General features: G+C 44.8%; 1 protein-coding gene across 1 annotated transcript in view; it reads left to right on the plus strand.

The window, feature by feature from the left end:
• LOC109884518 (NIMA-related kinase 7) overlaps positions 1 to 23,015 on the plus strand; it is a gene marked incomplete in the record, with an annotated part of 165,777 nt that overhangs the window by 24,957 nt on the left and 117,805 nt on the right. The window contains 1 exon segment of the mRNA XM_031785534.1: positions 15,653 to 15,740. Coding sequence (XP_031641394.1) covers positions 15,681 to 15,740 — 60 coding nt within the window.

Below are 23,015 nucleotides of genomic sequence, written 5' to 3' on the forward strand. Positions count from 1 at the left end.
ACCTATATAACGTAGGTAGATGACGTGCATATCTATATAACTCAGGTAGATGACGTGCATATCTATATAATGCAGGTAGATGACGTGCATATCTATATAATGTAGGTAGATGACGTGCATATCTATATAACGTAGGTAGATGACGTACATACCTATATAACGTAGGTAGATGATGTGCATACCTATATAATGTAGGTAGATGACGTGCATATCTATATAATGTAGGTAGATGATGTGCATATCTATATAACGTAGGTAGATGATGTGCATATCTATATAACGTAGGTAGATGACGTGCATATCTATATAACGTAGGTAGATGACGTGCATATCTATATAACGTAGGTAGATGACGTGCATATCTATATAACGTAGGTAGATGACGTGCATATCTATATAACGTAGGTACATGACATAATGACACCACGTCAAATTCGGCCCTACACGTGCAACACAGCATTCCTAACCTAGCCCACAACGTCTGCTGTGTGGATCGAGCAGTCCAGCAGTCATTTGAAAGAGTAAGAACATTCCAGCAGTCATTTGAAAGAGTAAGAACATTCCAGCGAGACTAAAAGGCGAAATCCATCAACGCTAAGATAAAGGAATTCATTGCCCTTGAAAATCAACCGTTCTCTGTCGTGGGAGATGTTGTCTTTCTACTGACTGGTCGAGACCCGGCATGTTGCCCTACTGGAGCTACACAGCTGCTATTCGCTTCACAGCGTACTATGGAACAACGTTTGGGTCTTTGCATGTCAAAAAAGATACGTGAAATGATACTATTAGACGAGTCAAATGACACTATTAGGCGAGTCAAATGACACTATTAGGCGAGTCAAATGACACTATTAGACGAGTCAAATCACACTATTAGACGAGTCAAATCACACTATTAGACGAGTCAAATGACACTATTAGACGAGTCAAATGACACTATAAGACGAGTCAAATGACACTATTAGATGAGTCAAATGACACTATTAGACGAGTCAAATGACACTGTTAGACGAGTCAAATGACACTATTAGACGAGTCAAATGACACTATTAGGCGAGTCAAATGACACTACTAGGCGAGTCAAATGACACTATTGGGCGAGTCAAATGACACTTGGGCGAGTCAAATGACACTATTGGGCGAGTCAAATGACACTATTGGGCGAGTCAAATGACACTATTGGGCGAGTCAAATGACACTATTGGGCGAGTCAAATGACACTATTGGGCGAGTCAAATGACACTATTGGGCGAGTCAAATGACACTATTGGGCGAGTCAAATGACACTATTAGACGAGTCAAATGACACTTAGACGAGTCAAATGACACTATTAGACGAGTCAAATGACACTATTAGACGAGTCAAATGACACAGTTCTATTATAGAATGAGGTGTGTTCTGAATATGCATGTACAAGCCAAGCACCACCACTACTATCAGACAAAAAAAGTCTGCAAACACCGGCCACGAACGATGTGTGCTAATAAAGCATTATGTGTTCGCTTTAGCTTGATACCTAGCTAGCACCAATACAACCAGCCTGAAAACATTGACCGGTAGAAACTGCAGTCATTTTAATTTTTCTTAGTAATGATTTAGGAATCCTTGTGAGTAATTATTAGCTAGGTGCCCCCTTGTTTTTCACCTATTGAAATTGAACTTCAGATCGTGAAAATAAATAGCTAGCCAGCTACTTAACCCTGTTGCCCAAAGCTAACGTTTTAAGCAGCCAGCTAGCTTCAGCTGGCTATGGAGGCTCGACCTCACCGGATTATGTGTTGTGAAGCTAGCCACAATTAGGCACTATAGTGGAATTTGCGGTTTTCCTTCAAAATAAAAGTAACTCTTTGAAAGTGATACAGAAGGTTACAATTGGTGGAAACATGCTATATTTAGACAATATAATGTTAAACAAGGTTGGAATGTGGAGCAATGAAATGGGGGTATCAGTCTACTCGGTGACACCCAGAGAACACAACTGTTTAGAGTTTACGCAAATATATATATACACGCTGTAGCTCTTATTGCGGGACTGTGACTGTGTGAAATCACCTCCCCAGTCAGCCTATTGTGTGTATTGTCATTCATATTGCACTGTACAGCTTTACCTAATGATTGGGGATCAATGAAATGGGGGTATCAGTCTAATCAATACCCAATATATTTTCTTCAGAGTTATCAGACTCCAAACACGCAGTATTGTTTTTCCTCAGTGATAGTGTTCAATACACCGAGGTTGACAATACATGTGGCTCAATTCAGTTGTTTCAGAGTCCTGCAATAAGAGCTACGATGCTAATGTTCTCTGGGTGTCACTGAGTAGACTGATACCCCACTATGTCATTGATCCACAATCCATAGGTAAGGCTGTACAGTGAAATATGTATGCCTCCAATACAATAGTATAGTATAATACATCCAAGTGTGATTTCAACAGATTTCTGTCAAATGTAATTAATTATTGTTTTTTGTTGATTTTATATATCATTCCAACCTCATTTAGCTTGATCTATTCAATTATGGCATAATTCTACTATTTGTATCACTGTCAATGACATACTTTTATTTTGAAGGCTAACCTAAAAGTCCACTATTGTGGCTCATCCTTATTGTGGCTAGCTTCACATATAGATGGACCTGACCACCATTAATCCAATAAGAACTGTCTTATAAATTAGGGTTATTTTAGGTGACACCTAGCTGTATAGTTAGCTAGCTAACTATAGCTACTGAAACAGATTGTTATTCCACTATGTTTTTGAGGAAGAACACTGTTTGGATCCGCGAGCTAGCTAGCTTTTTTTATGAACAGCACTGTAGGTGCGCGAGACAACTTTACCAGCATCGTAGCATACGTATAACCCCATATGGGGGTCACGCCCATCAATGTGCAATAACTACGTAAAAAGATGTATGAACACGTTAAATGATTACGGTCCTGATTGGTCAACAAGCTTATTTGTCAAGTATTAACTCATATTATTGGGTATTATGGGTAGATCAGTGACCCAGCAGCACGTGGAAAAGGTCAAGGGGTGTGAATACTTTCTGAGGGCAATCTATTACTCTTTCCAAAGTCAAGTCAGAACTGAATTTATTGATCAGCAGACAGAGCAGAGTTAGATTCAACCATTATTTCCATGGTCACCGTCCCAGTGTTTTACTGGTCAGCAAGCTACGCAGCAGTGATCAATTAGCTGATATAGCAACTGTTGAATCTGAAAAGGGGGAATTACTATCAGAACCCAAATGAATCACATCAAAGATTCTATACCTCTCTTATACCTCTCTCTCATTGGAAATCCACACCATGCCGGAAGAAGTCCTTTGTGACATAATTAAGAAATCTTCTTCTCTCAACAAAGGAAGCCACCTCACCGAGAGCCCAAGTCTCTCTCAGTGAAATCAAACCTGCATTGCACAACATGAATAAAGGCAAGTCACCTGAATGGGTGTTTACTCCTCCTGAGGCCTATTTAATATTTTGGAATCACTTAGGTCCACTATTGCTCTAAATTACTAATACAGCCGTTCACAAGAAGAGGTTCATTTGGAAGAGGTGTGATTAACATCTGATTAACATCCGTTGTTGAATTCTGATTGGGAACTTTTGAAAGTGGAAAGTGTTTGACTGTGTTGCTAACTGTTCTGTGAAGCCAGTTTCAAAGCCTCCTCACCCACCCAGAGAGACAATGAGGTTGCTCCATTTCTTTTCCCATTAGATCCTAAGATACCAACTCAAAGACCGCTAGTGGTGGCACGCACACACACACACACACACACACACACACACACACACTTCCGTCCAGAGTAATGATTTTAATAGTGATTAAAATAAATGGGAGACTGTTAAATATGCTTCTCTTCTTTAATATCTTGAGACTGCGATCATTAGTCTCTGTGTCTTCAGTCAAGCCGAGCAGAGCCATCATCAGATCAGATGAGGCCTGGGCCTATGGCTTTCATCAAGACAAATTCAAAGGTTTCCTTGCTTCTTGTAATCATGGACACCACTTCCACTGTCTTCTGCTGCTCAAAGGGGCCTTTGATTCACACAGATCATGTACCCAGAGCACTGCTACAGTCACATCTCTCTCTCTCTGTACTCCCTCTCTTTATGTGTGTCTATCCCTCTATACCTTTCTCTCTTTCTTTCTCTTTCTCTCAATTGCTATTTCTCTCGCTCTATCTATCTCTTCCTCTGTTTCTCTCTCTCTGTTCCGCTCTCACTCTCGTTCTCTCTCTCTGTTCCTCTCTCTGTTCCTCTCTCTCTGTTCCTCTCTCTCTCTCTCTCTGTCTCTCTCTCTGTTCCTCTCTGTCTCTCTCTCTGTTCCTCTCTCTGTCTCTCTCTCTGTTCCTCTCTCTGTCTCTCTCGCTGTTCCTCTCTCTGTCTCTCTCGCTGTTCCTCTCTGTCTCTCTCGCTGTTCCTCTCTCTGTCTCTCTCTGTCTCTCTCTCTGTTCCTCTCTCTCTGTTCCTCTCTCTGTCTCTCTCTCTGTTCCTCTCTCTCTGTTCCCCTCTCTGTTCCCCTCTCTGTTCCTCTCTCTGTTTCTCCCTCTCTCTGTTTCTCTCTCTCTCTGTTCCTCTCTCTCTCTCTCTCTCTCTCTCTCTCTCTCTCTCTCTCTCTCTCTCTCTCTCTCTCTCTCTCTGTCTCTCTCTGTTTCTCTCTCTGTTCCTCTCTCTGTTCCTCTCTCTGTTCCTCTCTCTCTGTTCCTCTCTCTGTTCCTCTCTCTGTTCCTCTCTCTCTGTTCCTCTCTCTGTTCCTCTCTCTGTTTCTCTCTGTTTCTCTCTCTCTCTCTCTCTCTCTCTCTCTCTGTCTCTGTCTCTGTCTCTGTCTCTTTCTCTCGACCATCATCAATACTACAACTACCATTACATCATTATTACAACTACCACTACAAAAGCCAGACTACAGTTTGCAACTCTACACGGGGACAAAGATTGTACTTTTTGGAGAAATGTCCTCTGGTCTGATGAAACACAAATAGAACTGTTTGGCCATAATGACCATCGTTATGTTTAGAGGAAAAATGGGGAGGCTTGCAAGCCGAAGAACACCATCCCAACCGTGAAGCACGGGGGTGTCAGCATCATGTTGTGGGGGTGCTTTTCTGCAGGAGGGACTGGTGCACTTCACAAAATAGATAGCATCATGAAAAAGGAAAATGATGTGGATATATTGAAGCAACATCTCAAGACATCAGTCAGGAAGTTCAAGCTTGGCGCAAATGGGTCTTCCAATTGGACAATGACCCCAAGCAAACTTCTAAAGTTGTGGCAAAATGGCTTAAGGAAAACAAAGTCAAGGTATTGGAATGACCATCCCAAATCCCTGACCTCAATCCCATGGACTTTCCAAAACTATCGTTTGTAGAAATTTGTGGAGTGGTTGAAAAACGAGTTTTAATGACTCCAACCTAAGTGAATGTAAACTTCCGACTTCAACTGTATATACAGTGTTGTAACGATGTATATCGGGTTTGTTTGTGTAATCTGAAGGAAATATGTGTCTCTATGGTCATTTTGTGGGTAGTGTGCACATAGCCTGTCTTCTCTTGAGAACCCGGTCTGCCGACTGCGACCTTTCTCAATAGCAATGCTATGCTCACTGAGTCTGTACATAGTCATAGCTTTCCGTAAGTTTGGGTCAGTCACAGTGGTCAGGTATTCTGCCACTGTGTACTCACTGTTTAGGGTCAGTCACAGTGGTCAGGCATTCTGCCAATGTGTACTCTCTGTTTAGGGTCAGTCACAGTGGTTAGGTATTCTGCCACTGTGTACTCACTGTTTAGGGTCAGTCACAATGGTCAGGTATTCTGCCACTGTGTACTCTCTGTTTAGGGTCAGTCACAGTGGTTAGGTATTCTGCCACTGTGTACTCACTGTTTAGGGTCAGTCACAGTGGTTAGGTATTCTGCCACTGTGTACTCTCTGTTTAGGGTCAGTCACAATGGTCAGGTATTCTGCCACTGTGTACTCACTGTTTAGGGTCAGTCACAGTGGTCAGGTATTCTGCCACTGTGTACTCTCTGTTTAGGGTCAGTCACAATGGTCAGGTATTCTGCCACTGTGTACTCACTGTTTAGGGTCAGTCACAGTGGTCAGGTATTCTGCCACTGTGTACTCTTTGTTTAGGGTCAGTCACAGTGGTCAGGTATTCTGCAACTGTGTACTCACTGTTTAGGGTCAGTCACAGTGGTTAGGTATTCTGCCACTGTATACTCACTGTTTAGGGTCAGTCACAGTGGTTAGGTATTCTGCCACTGTGTACTCACTGTTTAGGGTCAGTCACAGTGGTTAGGTATTCTGCCACTGTGTACTCACTGTTTAGGGTCAGTCACAGTGGTTAGGTATTCTGCCACTGTGTACTCACTGTTTAGGGTCAGTCACAGTGGTCAGGTATTCTGCCACTGTGTACTCACTGTTTAGGGTCAGTCACAGTGGTCAGGTATTCTGCCACTGTGTACTCACTGTTTAGGGTCAGTTACAGTGGTTAGGTATTCTGCCACTGTGTACTGTTTGTTTAGGGTCAGTCACAGTGGTTAGGTATTCTGCCACTGTGTACTCACTGTTTAGGGTCAGTCACAGTGGTTAGGTATTCTGCCACTGTGTACTCACTGTTTAGGGTCAGTCACAGTGGTCAGGTATTCTGCCACTGTGTACTCACTGTTTAGGGTCAGTCACAATGGTCAGGTATTCTGCCACTGTGTACTCACTGTTTAGGGTCAGTCACAATGGTCAGGTATTCTGCCACTGTGTACTCACTGTTTAGGGTCAGTCACAGTGGTCAGGTATTCTGCCACTGTGTACTCACTGTTTAGGGTCAGTCACAATGGTCAGGTATTCTGCCACTGTGTACTCACTGTTTAGGGTCAGTCAAAATGGTCAGGTATTCTGCCACTGTGTACTCACTGTTTAGGGTCAGTCACAATGGTCAGGTATTCTGCCACTGTGTACTCTTTGTTTAGGGTCAGTCACAGTGGTCAGGTATTCTGCCACTGTGTACTCACTGTTTAGGGTCAGTCACAGTGGTCAGGTATTCTGCCACTGTGTACTCACTGTTTAGGGTCAGTTACAGTGGTTAGGTATTCTGCCACTGTGTACTGTTTGTTTAGGGTCAGTCACAGTGGTTAGGTATTCTGCCACTGTGTACTCACTGTTTAGGGTCAGTCACAGTGGTTAGGTATTCTGCCACTGTGTACTCACTGTTTAGGGTCAGTCACAGTGGTCAGGTATTCTGCCACTGTGTACTCACTGTTTAGGGTCAGTCACAATGGTCAGGTATTCTGCCACTGTGTACTCACTGTTTAGGGTCAGTCACAGTGGTCAGGTATTCTGCCACTGTGTACTCACTGTTTAGGGTCAGTCACAATGGTCAGGTATTCTGCCACTGTGTACTCACTGTTTAGGGTCAGTCACAATGGTCAGGTATTCTGCCACTGTGTACTCACTGTTTAGGGTCAGTCACAATGGTCAGGTATTCTGCCACTGTGTACTCTTTGTTTAGGGTCAGTCACAGTGGTCAGGTATTCTGCCACTGTGTACTCACTGTTTAGGGTCAGTCACAGTGGTCAGGTATTCTGCCACTGTGTACTCACTGTTTAGGGTCAGTCACAGTGGTCAGGTATTCTGCCACTGTGTACTCTTTGTTTAGGGTCAGTCACAGTGGTCAGGTATTCTGCCACTGTGTACTCACTGTTTAGGGTCAGTCACAGTGGTCAGGTATTCTGCCACTGTGTACTCACTGTTTAGGGTCAGTCACAGTGGTCAGGTATTCTGCCACTGTGTACTCACTGTTTAGGGTCAGTCACAGTGGTCAGGTATTCTGCCACTGTGTACTCACTGTTTAGGGTCAGTCACAGTGGTCAGGTATTCTGCCACTGTGTACTCTTTGTTTAGGGTCAGTCACAGTGGTCAGGTATTCTGCCACTGTGTACTCACTGTTTAGGGTCAGTCACAGTGGTCAGGTATTCTGCCACTGTGTACTCACTGTTTAGGGTCAGTCACAGTGGTTAGGTATTCTGCCACTGTGTACTCACTGTTTAGGGTCAGTCACAGTGGTCAGGTATTCTGCCACTGTGTACTCACTGTTTAGGGTCAGTCACAGTGGTCAGGTATTCTGCCACTGTGTACTCACTGTTTAGGGTCAGTCACAGTGGTCAGGTATTCTGCCACTGTGTACTCACTGTTTAGGGTCAGTCACAGTGGTCAGGTATTCTGCCACTGTGTACTCACTGTTTAGGGTCAGTCACAGTGGTCAGGTATTCTGCCACTGTGTACTCACTGTTTAGGGTCAGTCACAGTGGTTAGGTATTCTGCCACTGTGTACTCACTGTTTAGGGTCAGTCACAGTGGTCAGGTATTCTGCCACTGTGTACTCACTGTTTAGGGTCAGTCACAGTGGTCAGGTATTCTGCCACTGTGTACTCACTGTTTAGGGTCAGTCACAGTGGTCAGGTATTCTGCCACTGTGTACTCACTGTTTAGGGTCAGTCACAGTGGTCAGGTATTCTGCCACTGTGTACTCACTGTTTAGGGTCAGTCACAGTGGTCAGGTATTCTGCCACTGTGTACTCATTGTTTAGGGTCAGTCACAGTGGTCAGGTATTCTGCCACTGTGTACTCACTGTTTAGGGTCAGTCACAGTGGTCAGGTATTCTGCCACTGTGTACTCTTTGTTTAGGGTCAAATAACATTCTAGTTGGCTCTGTTTTTTTTGTTAATTCCTTGACACATTGGAAAGAATAATCTTTTTGTTTTCTCATGATTTGGTTGGGTCTAATTGTGCTGCTGTCCTGGGGATCTGTGGGGTCTGTTTGTCAACAGAGCCCCAGGACCAGCTTTCTTAGGGGACTCTTCTCCAGGTTAATCTCTCTGTAGGTGATGACTTTGTTATGGAAGATTTGGGAATCGCTTCCTTTTAGGATGGTTGTGGAATTGAACGGCTCTTTTCTGGATTTTGATAATTAGTGGGATTCGCCCTAATTCTGCTCTGCATACATTATCATAACCATAAAGGGCAATGGGTTCTATAACGGATTCATGTATCTTTCTCTGTTCTTCTCTCTCTCTGTTCTTCTCTCTCTCTCTTCCTCTCTTTCTCTGTTCCTCTCGCTTGCTCTCTATCTCCATATATCTATCTTCCTCTTCCTCTCTCTTCCTCTCTCTCTCTCTCTCTTTCGCTCTCTTCCTCTCTCTCTTCCCCTCTCTCTCTCTCTTTCTCTCTCTTCCTTTCTCTCTCTCTCTCTCTTCCTCTCTCTCGCTCTCTCTTCCTCTCTCTCTCTCTCTTCCTCTGTCTCTCTCTCTCTTCCTCCTCTTTCTCTTCCTCTCTCTCTTCCTCTCTCTCGCTCTCTCTTTCTCTCTTCCTCTCTCTTCCTCTCTCGCTGTCTCTTTCTCTCTTCCTCTCTCTTCCTCTCTCTCTCTCTCTCTCTCTCTCTCTTCCTCTCTCTCTATCTCTCTCTCTTCTTCTCTCTCTCTGTCTCTGACTCTCTCTCTCTCTCTGTCTCTCTCTTTGTTTTCTTTCTCTGTTACATGAATAATGGAGAGAGGAGGAAGTGTTGGTGAAAGTGAAGCTACAGCCTTTTCTCTCCCGCCGCTGCGCTCCGTCACTCTGAACCAGCTCATCAGGCTAATGAGGAGAGAGGCTGGGGGATGAGGGAGAGTGGAGGGGGTAGGGGTGTAGGTGACAGGGTTTGGATGGGTAACAGTATCTAGACCTTAATAACAAGATAACAGTATCTATCTTTTATCTTCTATCTTTTCTTTGCCAGAATATATATATATTTTTAAAGATCGTTGCTTTATTTTGTTGCCCCAGAAACTGATTTTGACTGAATTGGACTGTGTGTTACGTTTGAGTGATACATTGCGTACATCGTTTGCGCCTCCAGAATGAGTGAGTGCTGGCCGTTAATTGTTCTTTCCTCGTTAGTGCATCTCCCCTGCTCTGATGTAAACTGGCAGTCTTAACTGATCCTGTTAACGAGAGTGTGGGATGGAGAGATGTAGAACCCAGATGCCTCGTGGGTATTTTGACACGGAGCTGGATCAGTGAGAAGAGAGGGGTGTTAGCGTCAGCCCCCATCTGAAACCTCAGCAGGAAAGGAGACTGGACTGTTAATAACCACTAGTGAGGGTAACTCATGGCCCAAACAACACTCCAGCCCAGCCAAATGTCAGGCTGGAGCACAGCAGGCACTCACTGTATCCTCACTGGCTTATGGACCACAGCAAGTGGTCCAGCTAGAGAAAAAACATCTTCAAGACACAACCTTTGCAGTTATGTCCATACATTTTTAAGTGAGTTATTTCTTTGTGTGCCAGGCTACGTCACTTAGCCAGCTGTTTGTTTTATGAATATAGGCTATTTTGTGATAGAATATGTAGGATTTCCATCATGGATTTGACAAAGGATGAGCTGTCAGGGTGTAATTTATTCCTTGATGACTTTATTCATATATATAAACCCAGATCATGTTGTATGGGAGTCAGACGTTGAACTGAACTGATGATATTTTAGTCTCCCTCGCCAGCTTTGGGTATTTTTAATTCTGCTAATGATTTTTTATTTTTTTTTGCATTTGAATGCTGATTAATTATTTGAAAAGAGGCTTTTAATGTACATTTCAGAAGAGGGGAAAAGAAGGCTCCCAACACAATCCCAGGAGAGACTGTGTTGTGCAAACACTTTTTAAGTTCTTCAAAGCGCGGCACTCGAAGGCAAATGATCCCGGAATACCAGAAAACTAAAGCCTAACCAAACCAACAACAATAGTGGTTGATGGCGAACATCCCTGGCGTGTGCCACACTGCAACTCAACGACACGTCGGCAGATTTATAGCTAATTAACCTGATTAACCTTTACTAAATCACCCGGATTCTATCGCCACGGAGACGGTGTTTCTCTCTCTGCAACTCCCGAACGCAGCATTTTAATTGGCTACATGGGGGAATGCTCAAGCTCCCTCTGTCTCCTGTCCTGACAACCAGACAGAGTCTCGCAGGGAAGGATACACACCAACACACGTTTGTGTGTGTGTGTGAATCAAACATTGTGTTTGTGCAAGGGAGTGTTCGTATTGTATCCCTGTCTGTGGGTCGGGATTGTGTGTGTGTGTGTGTGTGTGTCATGGTCGTGTGACGGAGCCGATGCTGACAGATAGTGAGAGTCATCCTAATTGTGAAGCCTGTATCTATCTACTGTGTAGAGTCAGGCCAGGCAGGCCACTCACTCATCTGGCTGAGGGGAGAAAACATGAACCTGGATCCTCTATCTACTGTGTAGAGTCAGGCCAGGCAGGCCACTCACTCATCTGGCTGAGGGGAGAAAACATGAACCTGGATCCTCTATCTACTGTGTAGAGTCAGGCCAGGCAGGCCACTCACTCATCTGGCTGAGGGGAGAAATCATGAACCTGGATCCTCTATCTACTGTGTAGAGTCAGGCCAGGCAGGCCACTCACTCATCTGGCTGAGGGGAGAAAACTTGAACCTGGATCCTCTATCTACTGTGTAGAGTCAGGCCAGGCAGGCCACTCACTCATCTGGCTGAAGCCTGTATCTATCTACTGTGTAGAGTCAGGCCAGGCAGGCCACTCACTCATCTGGCTGAGGGGAGAAAACATGAACCTGGATCCTCTATCTACTGTGTAGAGTCAGGCCAGGCAGGCCACTCACTCATCTGGCTGAAGCCTGTATCTATCTACTGTGTAGAGTCAGGCCAGGCAGGCCACTCACTCATCTGGCTGAGGGGAGAAAACATGAACCTGGATCCTCTATTTGCTTTTTCTCACACGTCAACTGATTTACTGCATAGAGTCACTTTGTCTTCCCTTAAAGTAGCCACCCTTTGCCTTGATGACAGCTTTGCACACTCTTGGCATTCTCTCAACCAGCATCATGAGGTAGTCACCTGGAATGCATTTCAATTAACAGGTGTGCTTTGTTAATTTAATTTGTGGAATTTCTTTCCTTCGTCTATTTGTTTGAGCCAATCAGTTGTGTGGTGACAAGGTAGTGGTGATAAACGGAAAATAGCCCTATTTGGTGAAAGACCAAGTCCATATTTTGTCAAGAACAGCTGAAATAAGCAACGAGAAATGACAATTCATCATTACTTTAAGACATTAAGGTCAGTCAGTCCTTAAAATGTCAAGAACTTTTAAAGTTTATTCAGGTGCAGTCGCAAAAACCATCAAGCACTATGATGAAACTGGCTCTCATGAGGACCGCCACAGGAAAGGAAGACCCAGAGTTACCTCTGCTGCAGAGGATAAGTTCATTAGAGTTACCAGCCTCAGAAATTGCAGCCCAAATAAATCCTTTACAGAGTTCAAGTAACAGACACATCTCAACATCAACTGTTCAGAGGAGACTGCATGAATCAGGTCTTCATGGTTGAATTCCTGCAAATAAACCACTACTAAAGGACACCAATAAGTAGAAGAGACTTTCTTGGGCCAAGAAAAACGAGCAATGGACATTAGACGGGTGGATCTCTGTCCTTTGGTCTGATGAGTCCAAATTGAACAACTTTTTACAAACTGCTGACATTTTGACAAGTTACGCAGCACTTTAGATGCAAACTTATAGTGTATGACATCGTGGTGTACTTCTCTGCTATTCAAATCTGAATGATCTCCTACCAATCAAAAGTTACAGCAGTTTGTCAGAGTTTAGAGTGAGGAAAAGTAGCAAGCTAATATCAGCTAACAGCGCTCTCATGTCTCGTCATTGAGCAACACAAATGGAGCCGTTGCTAGGGATACCAATGCATTTAAATTGCAACAAGGGCCATAGACTAGAATGGTAAAAATATGATGAATTCTACATCCATCCTCTTTCACCGATTTTACGATATCAACTCCAAACGAACTTTGAGATGTTCAGACTGACCCTACTTAGATTGTTTGTCAAAAGATTTGTTATACTATATATACTTTTTGAACTATAAACTTAAAACATTTGCATAAATGATCATGAGTTTGAAAGAGAAGCATAGAGATATAGAGGTAGATATTCAAAATGGTCCTTCTCCTTAGCCAATTAAGCTACAAGACCAACTTTAAAACATTCAGCCTATCCTAACAAAATGGTCCTTCTCCTTAGCCAATTAAGCTACAAGACCAACTTTAAAACATTCAGGCTATCCTAACTTAAAATTATTTTAAACCTTTATCAACTATACTGAACAAAAATATATAAAATGCAACATGCAACAATTTCAAGTTACAGGTCATATAAAGGAAATCAGTCAATTGAAATAAATGCTTCAGGCCCTAATCTATGTATTTCACATGACTGGGTGGGCCATAGGAGGGCCTCAGCTCATCCACTTAGGAGCCAGGCAGGCCCAGCCAATCAGAATGAGTTTTTGTTTCCTGCAAAGGGCTTTATTACAGACAGAAATACTCCTCAGTTTGATCAGCTGTCTCGCAGGGAAAGAAGCCGGGTACACGTGGTCTGCGGTTGGGATCTTTTATTTCAGCTCATGAAACATGGGACCAGCAGCATGTTGCATTTATATTTCTGTTCAGTATATAACTATAAATATAATTACATTTGCTTAAAGTAACCCACCAACCGTAACTATTGAACTGTTCAATCTAGACACACCAAAGCAACTTTTCTTATTTACAATGACGGCCTAGGAACAGTGGGTTAACTGCCAAGTTCAGAATGACTGATTTTTTTACCTTGTCAGCTCGGGGATTCGATCTAGCAACCTTTCGGTTACAGGCCCAACGCTCTAACCACTAGGCTGTCTGCCACCCCAAGTAAAGTAATACAACCATCTCAAAATGCTTTCCACACTTTATCCAGGGGGGGGGGGTTGATTATCTCTGCTGTAAACCAAGAAGCTTGATTTTTCAAGCTAGCCCCATATAGCTAGCAAGTTAGCAAACCAAATGCATAGCTGGAGCCTTGAGCCGGAGAAAATATATTTGGCACATATTTAGCTGGCAGTTAGTAGTAGTGCATTTCAAGTGTAAGTTGATCACATCTCTTGTGCTGTTTAACAGTGGCTCGTCATGTCACGTTGTCTCCACGTGCTCTTTGTAAACAGGCATACCATGTGACTGGCTACAACTGAATTCTAATTATTTTCTAATTTTTTAATTTATTTTACCTTTATTTTACTAGGCAAGTCAGTTAAGAACAAATTCTTATTTTGAAAGTCATACCGTCGGTATTTCCAAAAAATACCCTGTATATACAAGTATACCGCCCAGGACGACTAGCCAGCATACATGACTGAATATGTACATGTTTGAGTTAGATTCCAGTCCTGTGAGTGTGCTCATCCTCTGGGTACACATGGGGAGGTGGCCCTGGAATCATCAGCAAGTTGCATGTGTGAAAAGGATTTTTGCATCATGTTTTAAAAAATATATATATATATATATTTTTTTAAACATGAATTTAAAAATATTCTTCTTGGCAACACTTTAAAGTGCATTACACAGACCTGGGGCTATTCAGTAGAAACTAACAGTGGAATGCGCAGTGGTATGTAATTACACTGTAACAAGCTCGAACATGCAATTAGTACACTGTACACACTACTTTAGATATTACCGTTTTGAATATCATTGGCAAACAGTCTTGACTACATTAAGGACCTGTACACTCTTGCTACAAGGTGATTTTACACGTCATTCCCATACAGTTATTGTGGAACTCAATGGATGGCATGTGTGTGGTCTTCTGTTGTCAATCCCACATTGAATCTCTGCCAAAACCAGTGTAACCTGAGCTGTGCGGGAGATATATAAGAGCAGGTCAGACTGTGTGTGCTCTCTCTCTCTCTAACACAAAGGCTTTCAGGTCCATAGAGACGCAGACAGTACCCAGGCAACAGTCACGTCAGCAACACAGTCTCAGGCTCTGTAATGCTCAGGCAGTGTGGTGTTTCTAGTCTGTGAGTGTTTGGACTGTTAGATGGCGGAGTGAGGAGTTCTTCTCTAGAGGTAACGTTGAGGTAACAGGATGTTCTACTTCCTGGTATGTTTCTACCTGGCTGTGAGGGAAAGGAGAACTTTGATTGAAGCTTGTGACTATAATGTTAAAGGCGCAGTAGGTAGCTTTTTGGGCAACCCGATTCAAATTCATGTTGTAATGTGAGTTATAGATCTGTCGTTCTCCATTGAAAGCAAGTCAAATAAGTGGTATATCTGTTCTATGTGTGGTATTTCTATGCTTCCCGTTCTTATGTTTAGTTTCTGTTTGTTTTTACATTGGGTTTTGTACACCATCTTCAAACAGCTGAAAAAACCATATTTTTGGTGAAAATCTGTTTCACAGTGTTGAAGAATGGTAGAATTGTTCTCTACACTATACATAGCTTATTTTGTCACATAAACTGAAATTGTCTGAACCATTAGAATTTTTGCAACCAGGAAATGGCGGAGTGATTTCTAACTATTGGAGAGGCCTGGTTCCTCTCTAGGTTTCTTCCTATGTTCTGGCCTTTCTAGGGAGTTTTTCCTAGCCACCGTGCTTCTACACCTGCATTACTTGCTGTTTGGGGTTTTAGGCTGGGTTTCTGTATAGCACTTTGAGATATCAGCTGATCTAAGAAGGGCTTTGTAAATACATTTCATTTTAATTGATATTGTAATTTTAACTGTAGGTTATGTTTGTGTTTCCTCAGAGGTGTTAGTGACTGATCTTCTGACACCATGGACATGGACTCCCAATCACAAGGCCAGCAGGCAGCAGTACCCTCGTTCCAGCCACAGGTAGGATCCCTTAACTCTCACCCAATCACAAGGCCAGCAGGTAGCAGTACCTATATTCCAGCCACAGTTAGGATCCATTCACCCTAACCTTTCACCCAATCACAAGGCCAGCAGGCAGCTGTACCTATATTCCAGCCACAGTTAGGATCCATTCACCCTAACCTTTCACCCAATCACAAGGCCTGCAGGCAGCAGTACCCTCGTTCCAGCCACAGGTAGGATCCCTTCACCCTAACCTTTCACCCAATCACAAGGCCAGCAGGCAGCTGTACCTATATTCCAGCCACAGGTAGGATCCCTTCACCCTAACCTTTCACCCAATCACAAGGCCAGCAGGCAGCTGTACCTATATTCCAGCCACAGGTAGGATCCCTTCACCCTAACCTTTCACCCAATCACAAGGCCTGCAGGCAGCAGTACCCTCGTTCCAGCCACAGGTAGGATCCCTTCACCCTAACCTTTCACCCAATCACAAGGCCAGCAGGCAGCTGTACCTATATTCCAGCCACAGGTAGGATCCCTTCACCCTAACCTTTCACCCAATCACAAGGCCAGCAGGTAGCAGTACCTATATTCCAGCCACAGGTGGGATCCCTAACCTTTCACCCAATCACAAGGCCAGCAGGTAGCAGTACCTATATTCCAGCCACAGGTAGGATCCATTCACCCTAACCTTTCACCCAATCACAAGGCCAGCAGGTAGCAGTACCCTCGTTCCAGCCACAGGTAGGATCCCTAACCTTTCACCCAATCACAAGGCCAGCAGGTAGCAGTACCTATATTCCAGCCACAGGTAGGATCCCTAACCTTTCACCCAATCACAAGGCCAGCAGGTAGCAGTACCTATATTCCAGCCACAGGTAGGATCCATTCACCCTAACCTTTCACCCAATCACAAGGCCAGCAGGTAGCAGTACCCATATTCCAGCCACAGGGAGGATTCCTTTACATGTGTGTTAACTCACAAATTATCATTCAGATTTACGCAAGACCTATACTTTGAATTAAAAGTTAGTCTGTTCATGCAAATAAAGTTGAGTACAATTTAGGCTATAGTCGATTCCAAGTAAAGTTCAAGAACAAAATGCATTTTCAGTAACAGTATTATAAATACTACAAATGTGTAAATTGACTAAGGCCTGAATCATACAGTATAGGCATGTAGGAAAGGCTAGATGAATGGTGGAGAGAGAGTTAGTATTGACTGAAACTCTCGAGGCTGGTGGAGATTTGGGTTTCGTAACATTGAGGTTGTTACGGTGCAGAAGCAGTATCATACATCATCCTCATCGATCTCCTTCATGCACAAGGATGTTTGTGGGTCCACAATATATTGAATGGACTCACCCAGACAATCCATATCCATACACCGGGGACGAAACGGGCAAACAACCGCTTTTTCTAAAGCAAAAAAATAGTCCTGTTGTTCTTCCTGTGTATGCAAAGCCAGTGCAATATTAACTGTGAAATGGCCAGGGGGAACATATATTTTTTTAGAAGATGTTTGATATCTAATTTAAGGATAATTGGGTTGTGCACAAAAATAAGGAAAGAAAGAGAAGATTTCATCATTTATTTCATGTATTTTTTTATTCTAATGAGATATCATAATCAATAACGACGGTTGTGGTAATAATGATTTCCTCTGTCTGTTTTTCACTATTTAGCCTAATTTCAGTTCATTATCTCTTTTCATGATTGTATTAAAATATAGGAAAGATATTTAGAAGTAGGTCTAATAACATGCCTGCTATTAGTTTATTCAAGATTAGATTTTACAGTTAGGATTTAAAACACAGCAGGCCTATCACATCCAGATCCAGGCATTCTACTTCCTGTTAGGCATCTAGTGCCATACTGTGACTCTACCAGCCACAGGAGGCTGGTGAGGGGAGGGACGGCTCATAATAATGACTGGAATGAAGTGAATGGAATGGTATCAAACACAAGGAACCAATGCTTTTGATGTGTCAATACTGTTCCATTCCAGCCATTACTAAGAGCCCGTCCTCCCCAAATGAAGGTGTCACCAGCCGCCTGTGCTATCAGCAGACAACAGGTCCTCTGTCTATTTCACCCTTTCTTTGTTTAATCTGCGAAAAGAGAAAAGAAGAACAAAAATCTCCCCTCCTGAAAATGAGAGATGTATAATATGTGTGTGGTGAAGGACTGTATCGCTGGCGATATCATGTCGCTGCGTCCCGGAGGTTTTATGCATATGCATTAGGTAAAGTGGAACTGGCACCATGTGCATGTTTAGTGGTGCTTTTGCTCTTTGAGTGAGTGGGAGGGAGAGATTCTCAAAACGGGTTTTGATCGTTACTGCAGGTTGTGACAGGCTCAGATCTGTGTGTGTGTGTGTGTGTGTGTGTGTGTAAACTGTGAGACAAGGCAGAGGGTTTTAAGCGAGCAAATGTGGCGTGGTTCAGGAACAGATTGAAGAGGAGCAGAGAGAGAAACACCGGCGGGGTAGGGAAGGAAGGATGGATGGATGAATGTTGTATGGTGGTGCTGAGGATGGGAGAGGATGGGAGAGGAGACGGGGGTCGGGAGGCTGGTGATGAGTAGAGGGGGGGTCAGGGAGGCTGGTGATGAGTAGACGGGGGGTCAGGGAGGCTGGTGATGAGTAGAGGGGGGGGGTCAGGGAGGCTGGTGATGAGTTGAGGGGGGGGGGGTCAGGGAGGCTGGTGATGAGTAGACGGGGGGGTCAGGGAGGCTGGTGATGAGTAGACGGGGGGGTCAGGGAGGCTGGTGATGAGTAGACGGGGGGTCGGGGAGGCTGGTGATGAGTAGAGGGGGTGGGGTCAGGGAGGCTGGTGATGAGTAGACGGGGGGTCAGGGAGGCTGGTGATGAGTAGAGGGGGGGGGGGGTCAGGGAGGCTGGTGTGATGAGTAGACGGGGGGTCAGGGAGGCTGGTGATGAATAGACGGGGGGTCAGGGAGGCTGGTGATGAGTAGAGAGGGGGGGGGGGTGGGGGGGTCAGGGAGGCTGGTGATGAGTAGAGGGGGGGGGGTCAGGGAGGCTGGTGATGAGTAGAGGGGGGGGTCAGGGAGGCTGGTGATGAGTAGAGGGGGGGTCAGGGAGGCTGGTGATGAGTAAAGGGGGGGGTCAAGGAGGCTGATGATGAGTAGAGGGGGGGGTCAGGGAGGCTGGTGATGAGTAGAGGGGGGGTCAGGGAGGCTGGTGATGAGTAGAGGGGGGGTCAGGGAGGCTGGTGATGAGTAGAGGGGGGGGTCAGGGAGGCTGGTGATGAGTAGAGGGGGGGTCAGGGAGGCTGGTGATGAGTAGAGGGGGGGGGTCAGGGAGGCTGGTGATGAGTAGAGGAGGAAGGGGGTGGGGGGTTGGTGATGAGTAGAGGGGGAAGGGGGTGGGGGGTTGGTGCTCTGTGTTTAATGGTGTTTTACCGGAATTAAAGTCTGCTACCGGAGACACACCTCTCATCTGGCAGCACCTGCTGAACGGGGCTCACAATAGATTTGATTTTGATTGTTCAGGTCACCATCAGCAATAGTTTTGGTCATTTTGCTTTAACCAATCAGTGTATATGGTCATCTGTATATATACACGGTAAATGTGGTAATTTCATAATGAGGACAGCAGTTATTTTGCGAGGTGCACTGCATGGCCAAAGTGACGAGAAGAGCACTTGGTGAAAACATCCAAACGGTCAAAACCATTCAGTTTTGAGATAGGGGTGGAATCCATATAGCCAGAAAACATTGGATTTCACCCCTATGTCATAGCTGCATATTTTACAAGCTAATTAGTCCGTGATGGTGATTTCAGAACCAAAGTGGGGGACACCAAAAATATAGGTGAAATATCCACTCCCACCCGCGATGACTTGGAGTTGAGACAGCATTGGGCTCAGTTCCACTCCCACCCACGATGACTTGGAGTTGAGACAGCACTGGGCTCAGTTCCTTGGCTTTGTTGAGTTGAGAGACAGCAACACAATTAGACTCAACCAAATCATGAGAAAACTAAAAGATAATTACTTAACACATTGGAAGAATTTACCAAAAAACAGAGCAAACTAGAATGCTATTTGGCCCTTAACAGAGAGTAAACAGTGGCAGAATACCTGACTACTGTGACTGACCCAAACTTAAGGAAAGCTTTGACTATGTACAGACTCAGCGAGCATAGCCTTGCTATTGAGAAAGGCCGCCGTAGGCAGACATGGCTCTCAAGAGAAGACAGGCTATGTGCTCACTGCCCACAAAATGAGGTGGAAACTGAGCTGCACTTCCTAACCTCCTGTCAAATGTATGACCATATTAGAAACACGTATTTCTCTCAGATTACACACAACCACAAAGAATTCAAAAACAAACCCAATTTTGATTAAGTCCCATATCTACTGGGTGAAATACCACAGTGTGCATCACAGCAGCAAGATGTGTGACCTGTTGCCACAAGAAAAGGACAACCAGTGAAGAACAAACTCCATTGTAAATTCAACCCATATTTATGTTGATTTATTTTCCCTTTTGTACTTAAACTATTTGCACATCATTACTACACTGTATATATACATAATGTCATTTGAAATGTCTTTATTCTTTTGGAACTTTTGTGAGTGTAATGTTTACTGTTCATCTGATTTGTTTATTTCACTTTCTTTTTTTTTTACTTCACTTGCTTTGGCAATGTTAACATATGCTGCAATCTGTACACACCTCTCCTCTCTGTGCCTCTCCTTCTCTCCTCTCTGTGCCTCTCCTTCTCTCCTCTCTGTGCCTCTCCTTCTCTCCTCTCTGTGCCTCTCCTTCTCTCCTCTCTGTGCCTCTCCTTCTCTCCTCTCTGTGCCTCTCCTTCTCTCCTCTCTGTGCCTCTCCTTCTCTCCTCTCTGTGCCTCTCCTTCTCTCCTCTCTGTGCCTCTCCTTTTCTCCTCTCTGTGCCTCTCCTTCTCTCCTCTCTGTGCCTCTCCTTCTCTCCTCTCTGTGCCTCTCCTTCTCTCCTCTCTGTGCCTCTCCTTCTCTCCTCTCTGTGCCTCTCCTTCTCTCCTCTCTGTGCCTCTCCTCCTCTCCTCTCTGTGCCTCTCCTTCTCTCCTCTGTGTGCCTCTCCTTCTCTCCTCTGTGCCTCTCCTCCTCTCCTCTCTGTGCCTCTCCTTCTCTCCTCTCTGTGCCTCTCCTTCTCTCCTCTGTGTGCCTCTCCTCTCCTCTCTCTGCCTCTCCTCCTCTCCTCTCTGCCTCTCCCTCTCTCCTCTCTGTGCCTCTCCTCCTCTCCTCTGTGTGCCTCTCCTTCTCTTCTCTCTGTGCCTCTACTTCTCTCCTCTCTGTGCCTCTACTTCTCTCCTCTCTGTGCCTCTCCTCCTCTCCTCTCTGTGCCTCTCCTCCTCTCCTCTCTGTGCCTCTCCTTCTCTCCTCTCTGTGCCTCTCCTTCTCTCCTCTCTGCCTCTCCTCCTCTCCTCTGTGTGCCTCTCCTCCTCTCCTCTGTTGTTAGGGGTCGAGGTGCTGCGCCTCACCCACATATGTGTCAGTGAGTGTGTGCCAGTGTGTGTGTGTCAGCTGGGAGCGGCTGTGTGTGTGACAGGCCAGTGCGATGAGACGGCCTGTCATTCAGGACGGCCTTGCTGCCCTTTGAAGGCCAGGCCAGGGGGCAACGAGGTGCCGCAAATGGCCTGTGAAGTTTACATACACTGCCCACTGCTAAACAGATTAGCTCTAATGAAGTGTCTAATGCCGGGGCCCCCGCCTGACATAATCCTGCATGGCAGCCCGGCCCCTCGGCCAACAAAAAAATGACCCCCTCCGGCCCTTTGCTCTCCCCCTTCCCTCTCCTAACCCTCCCCATTTCTGGCTCACCCCTCGCCTGCCCTCCCCTTCCCTCTCCTAGCCTCTCGCCCACCACCCAAGGCGACTCCACGCAGGGAGGTGCCCGTTGTTAATCATGCCGGACAGTGTGCGATCTGACATGCAAATATAGGTCATTGCATATGTAAATGTATGATTAGGGGGCCAGCCTGCCAGAACACATTAATGAGACGGAACTCTCAGCAGGAGGCTGTCACAGCGCTTTACGGCCTCATACTAACATTTGTCAAGCTGCCATGCAGCGAGTGACAGCCCTGCCCTCGCTAGGGCCCTATAAAATCTATTGTGTTTTTTGCTGAATTCCAGGGTCGTTTTTTTCCCTCCCAAATTCCGTTTCTAATTTTTCTGAATTTTCGCTCTCAATATCAAACTTAAAATAAAAAAATTAAAAACCTGACTAAATTGAAAATACACAACAATGCTTAAACCACATCAGGAGACTACTTTTGAGGTCTGTGAAAAATCTAAGAAATCAAACATTTGTGGTGTAGATACTCTGGCCATAGTCTACAGTCAACAGTTAATTGCGAAGGTTTTTGGGAAAGCCTTTCCATTTACCAGAAGACGGTTATCATTAGCATCATCACTAACAGCTATACAAAATGGCAGACATATGACAGACAGTAGCATGCCCACACCATTGGCTCTTCAGAAAGTTGAAGAAAAATACACATCACTTATGCATTTAGTTCATGTCTTATCAGAATCTTGGGGAAATTATTTCATTTTCTAATCACCCAAATCAAGATAGCAGGTGTTCTGAAAGAGCTGCAAAACCTGGACCCGTACAAATTAGCTGAGCTAGACAATCTGGACCCTCTCTTTCTAAAATTATCCGCTGCCATTGTTGCAACCCCTATTACCAGTCTGTTCAACATCTCTTTCGTATTGTCCGAGATCCCAAAAGATTGGAAAGCTGCCGCGGTCATCCCCCATCCTGCCCTGCCTTTCAAAGGTTTTCGAAAGCCAAGTTAATAAACAGATCACTGACCATTTAGAATCCCACCGTACCTTCTCCGCTCTGCAATCCGGTTTTCGAGCTGGTCACGGGTGCACTGAGCCACGCTCAAGGTACTAAACGATATCATAACTGCCATCAATAAAAGACAGTACTGTGCAGCCATCTTCATCGACCTGGCCAAGGCTTTCGACTCTGTCAATCACCGTATTCTTATCGGCAGACTCAACAGCTTTTGTTTCTCAAATGACTGCCTCGCTTGGTTCACCATCTACTTCTCAGGCAGAGTTCAGTGTGTCAAATCGGAGGGCCTGTTGTCCGGACCTCTGGCAGTCTCAATGGGGGCACCACCGGGTTCAATTCTCGGGCCGACTCTTTTCTCTGTATATATCATCAATGGAGCTCTTGATGCGGCTGATCCCCTGATCCACCTCTACACAGACGACACCATTCTGTATACATCTGGCCCTTCTTTGGACACTGTGTTAACAAACCC

Source organism: Oncorhynchus kisutch, linkage group LG13 (genome assembly GCF_002021735.2).
Source record: "Oncorhynchus kisutch isolate 150728-3 linkage group LG13, Okis_V2, whole genome shotgun sequence".
In the NCBI taxonomy this organism is placed as follows: Eukaryota; Metazoa; Chordata; class Actinopteri; order Salmoniformes; family Salmonidae; genus Oncorhynchus; species Oncorhynchus kisutch.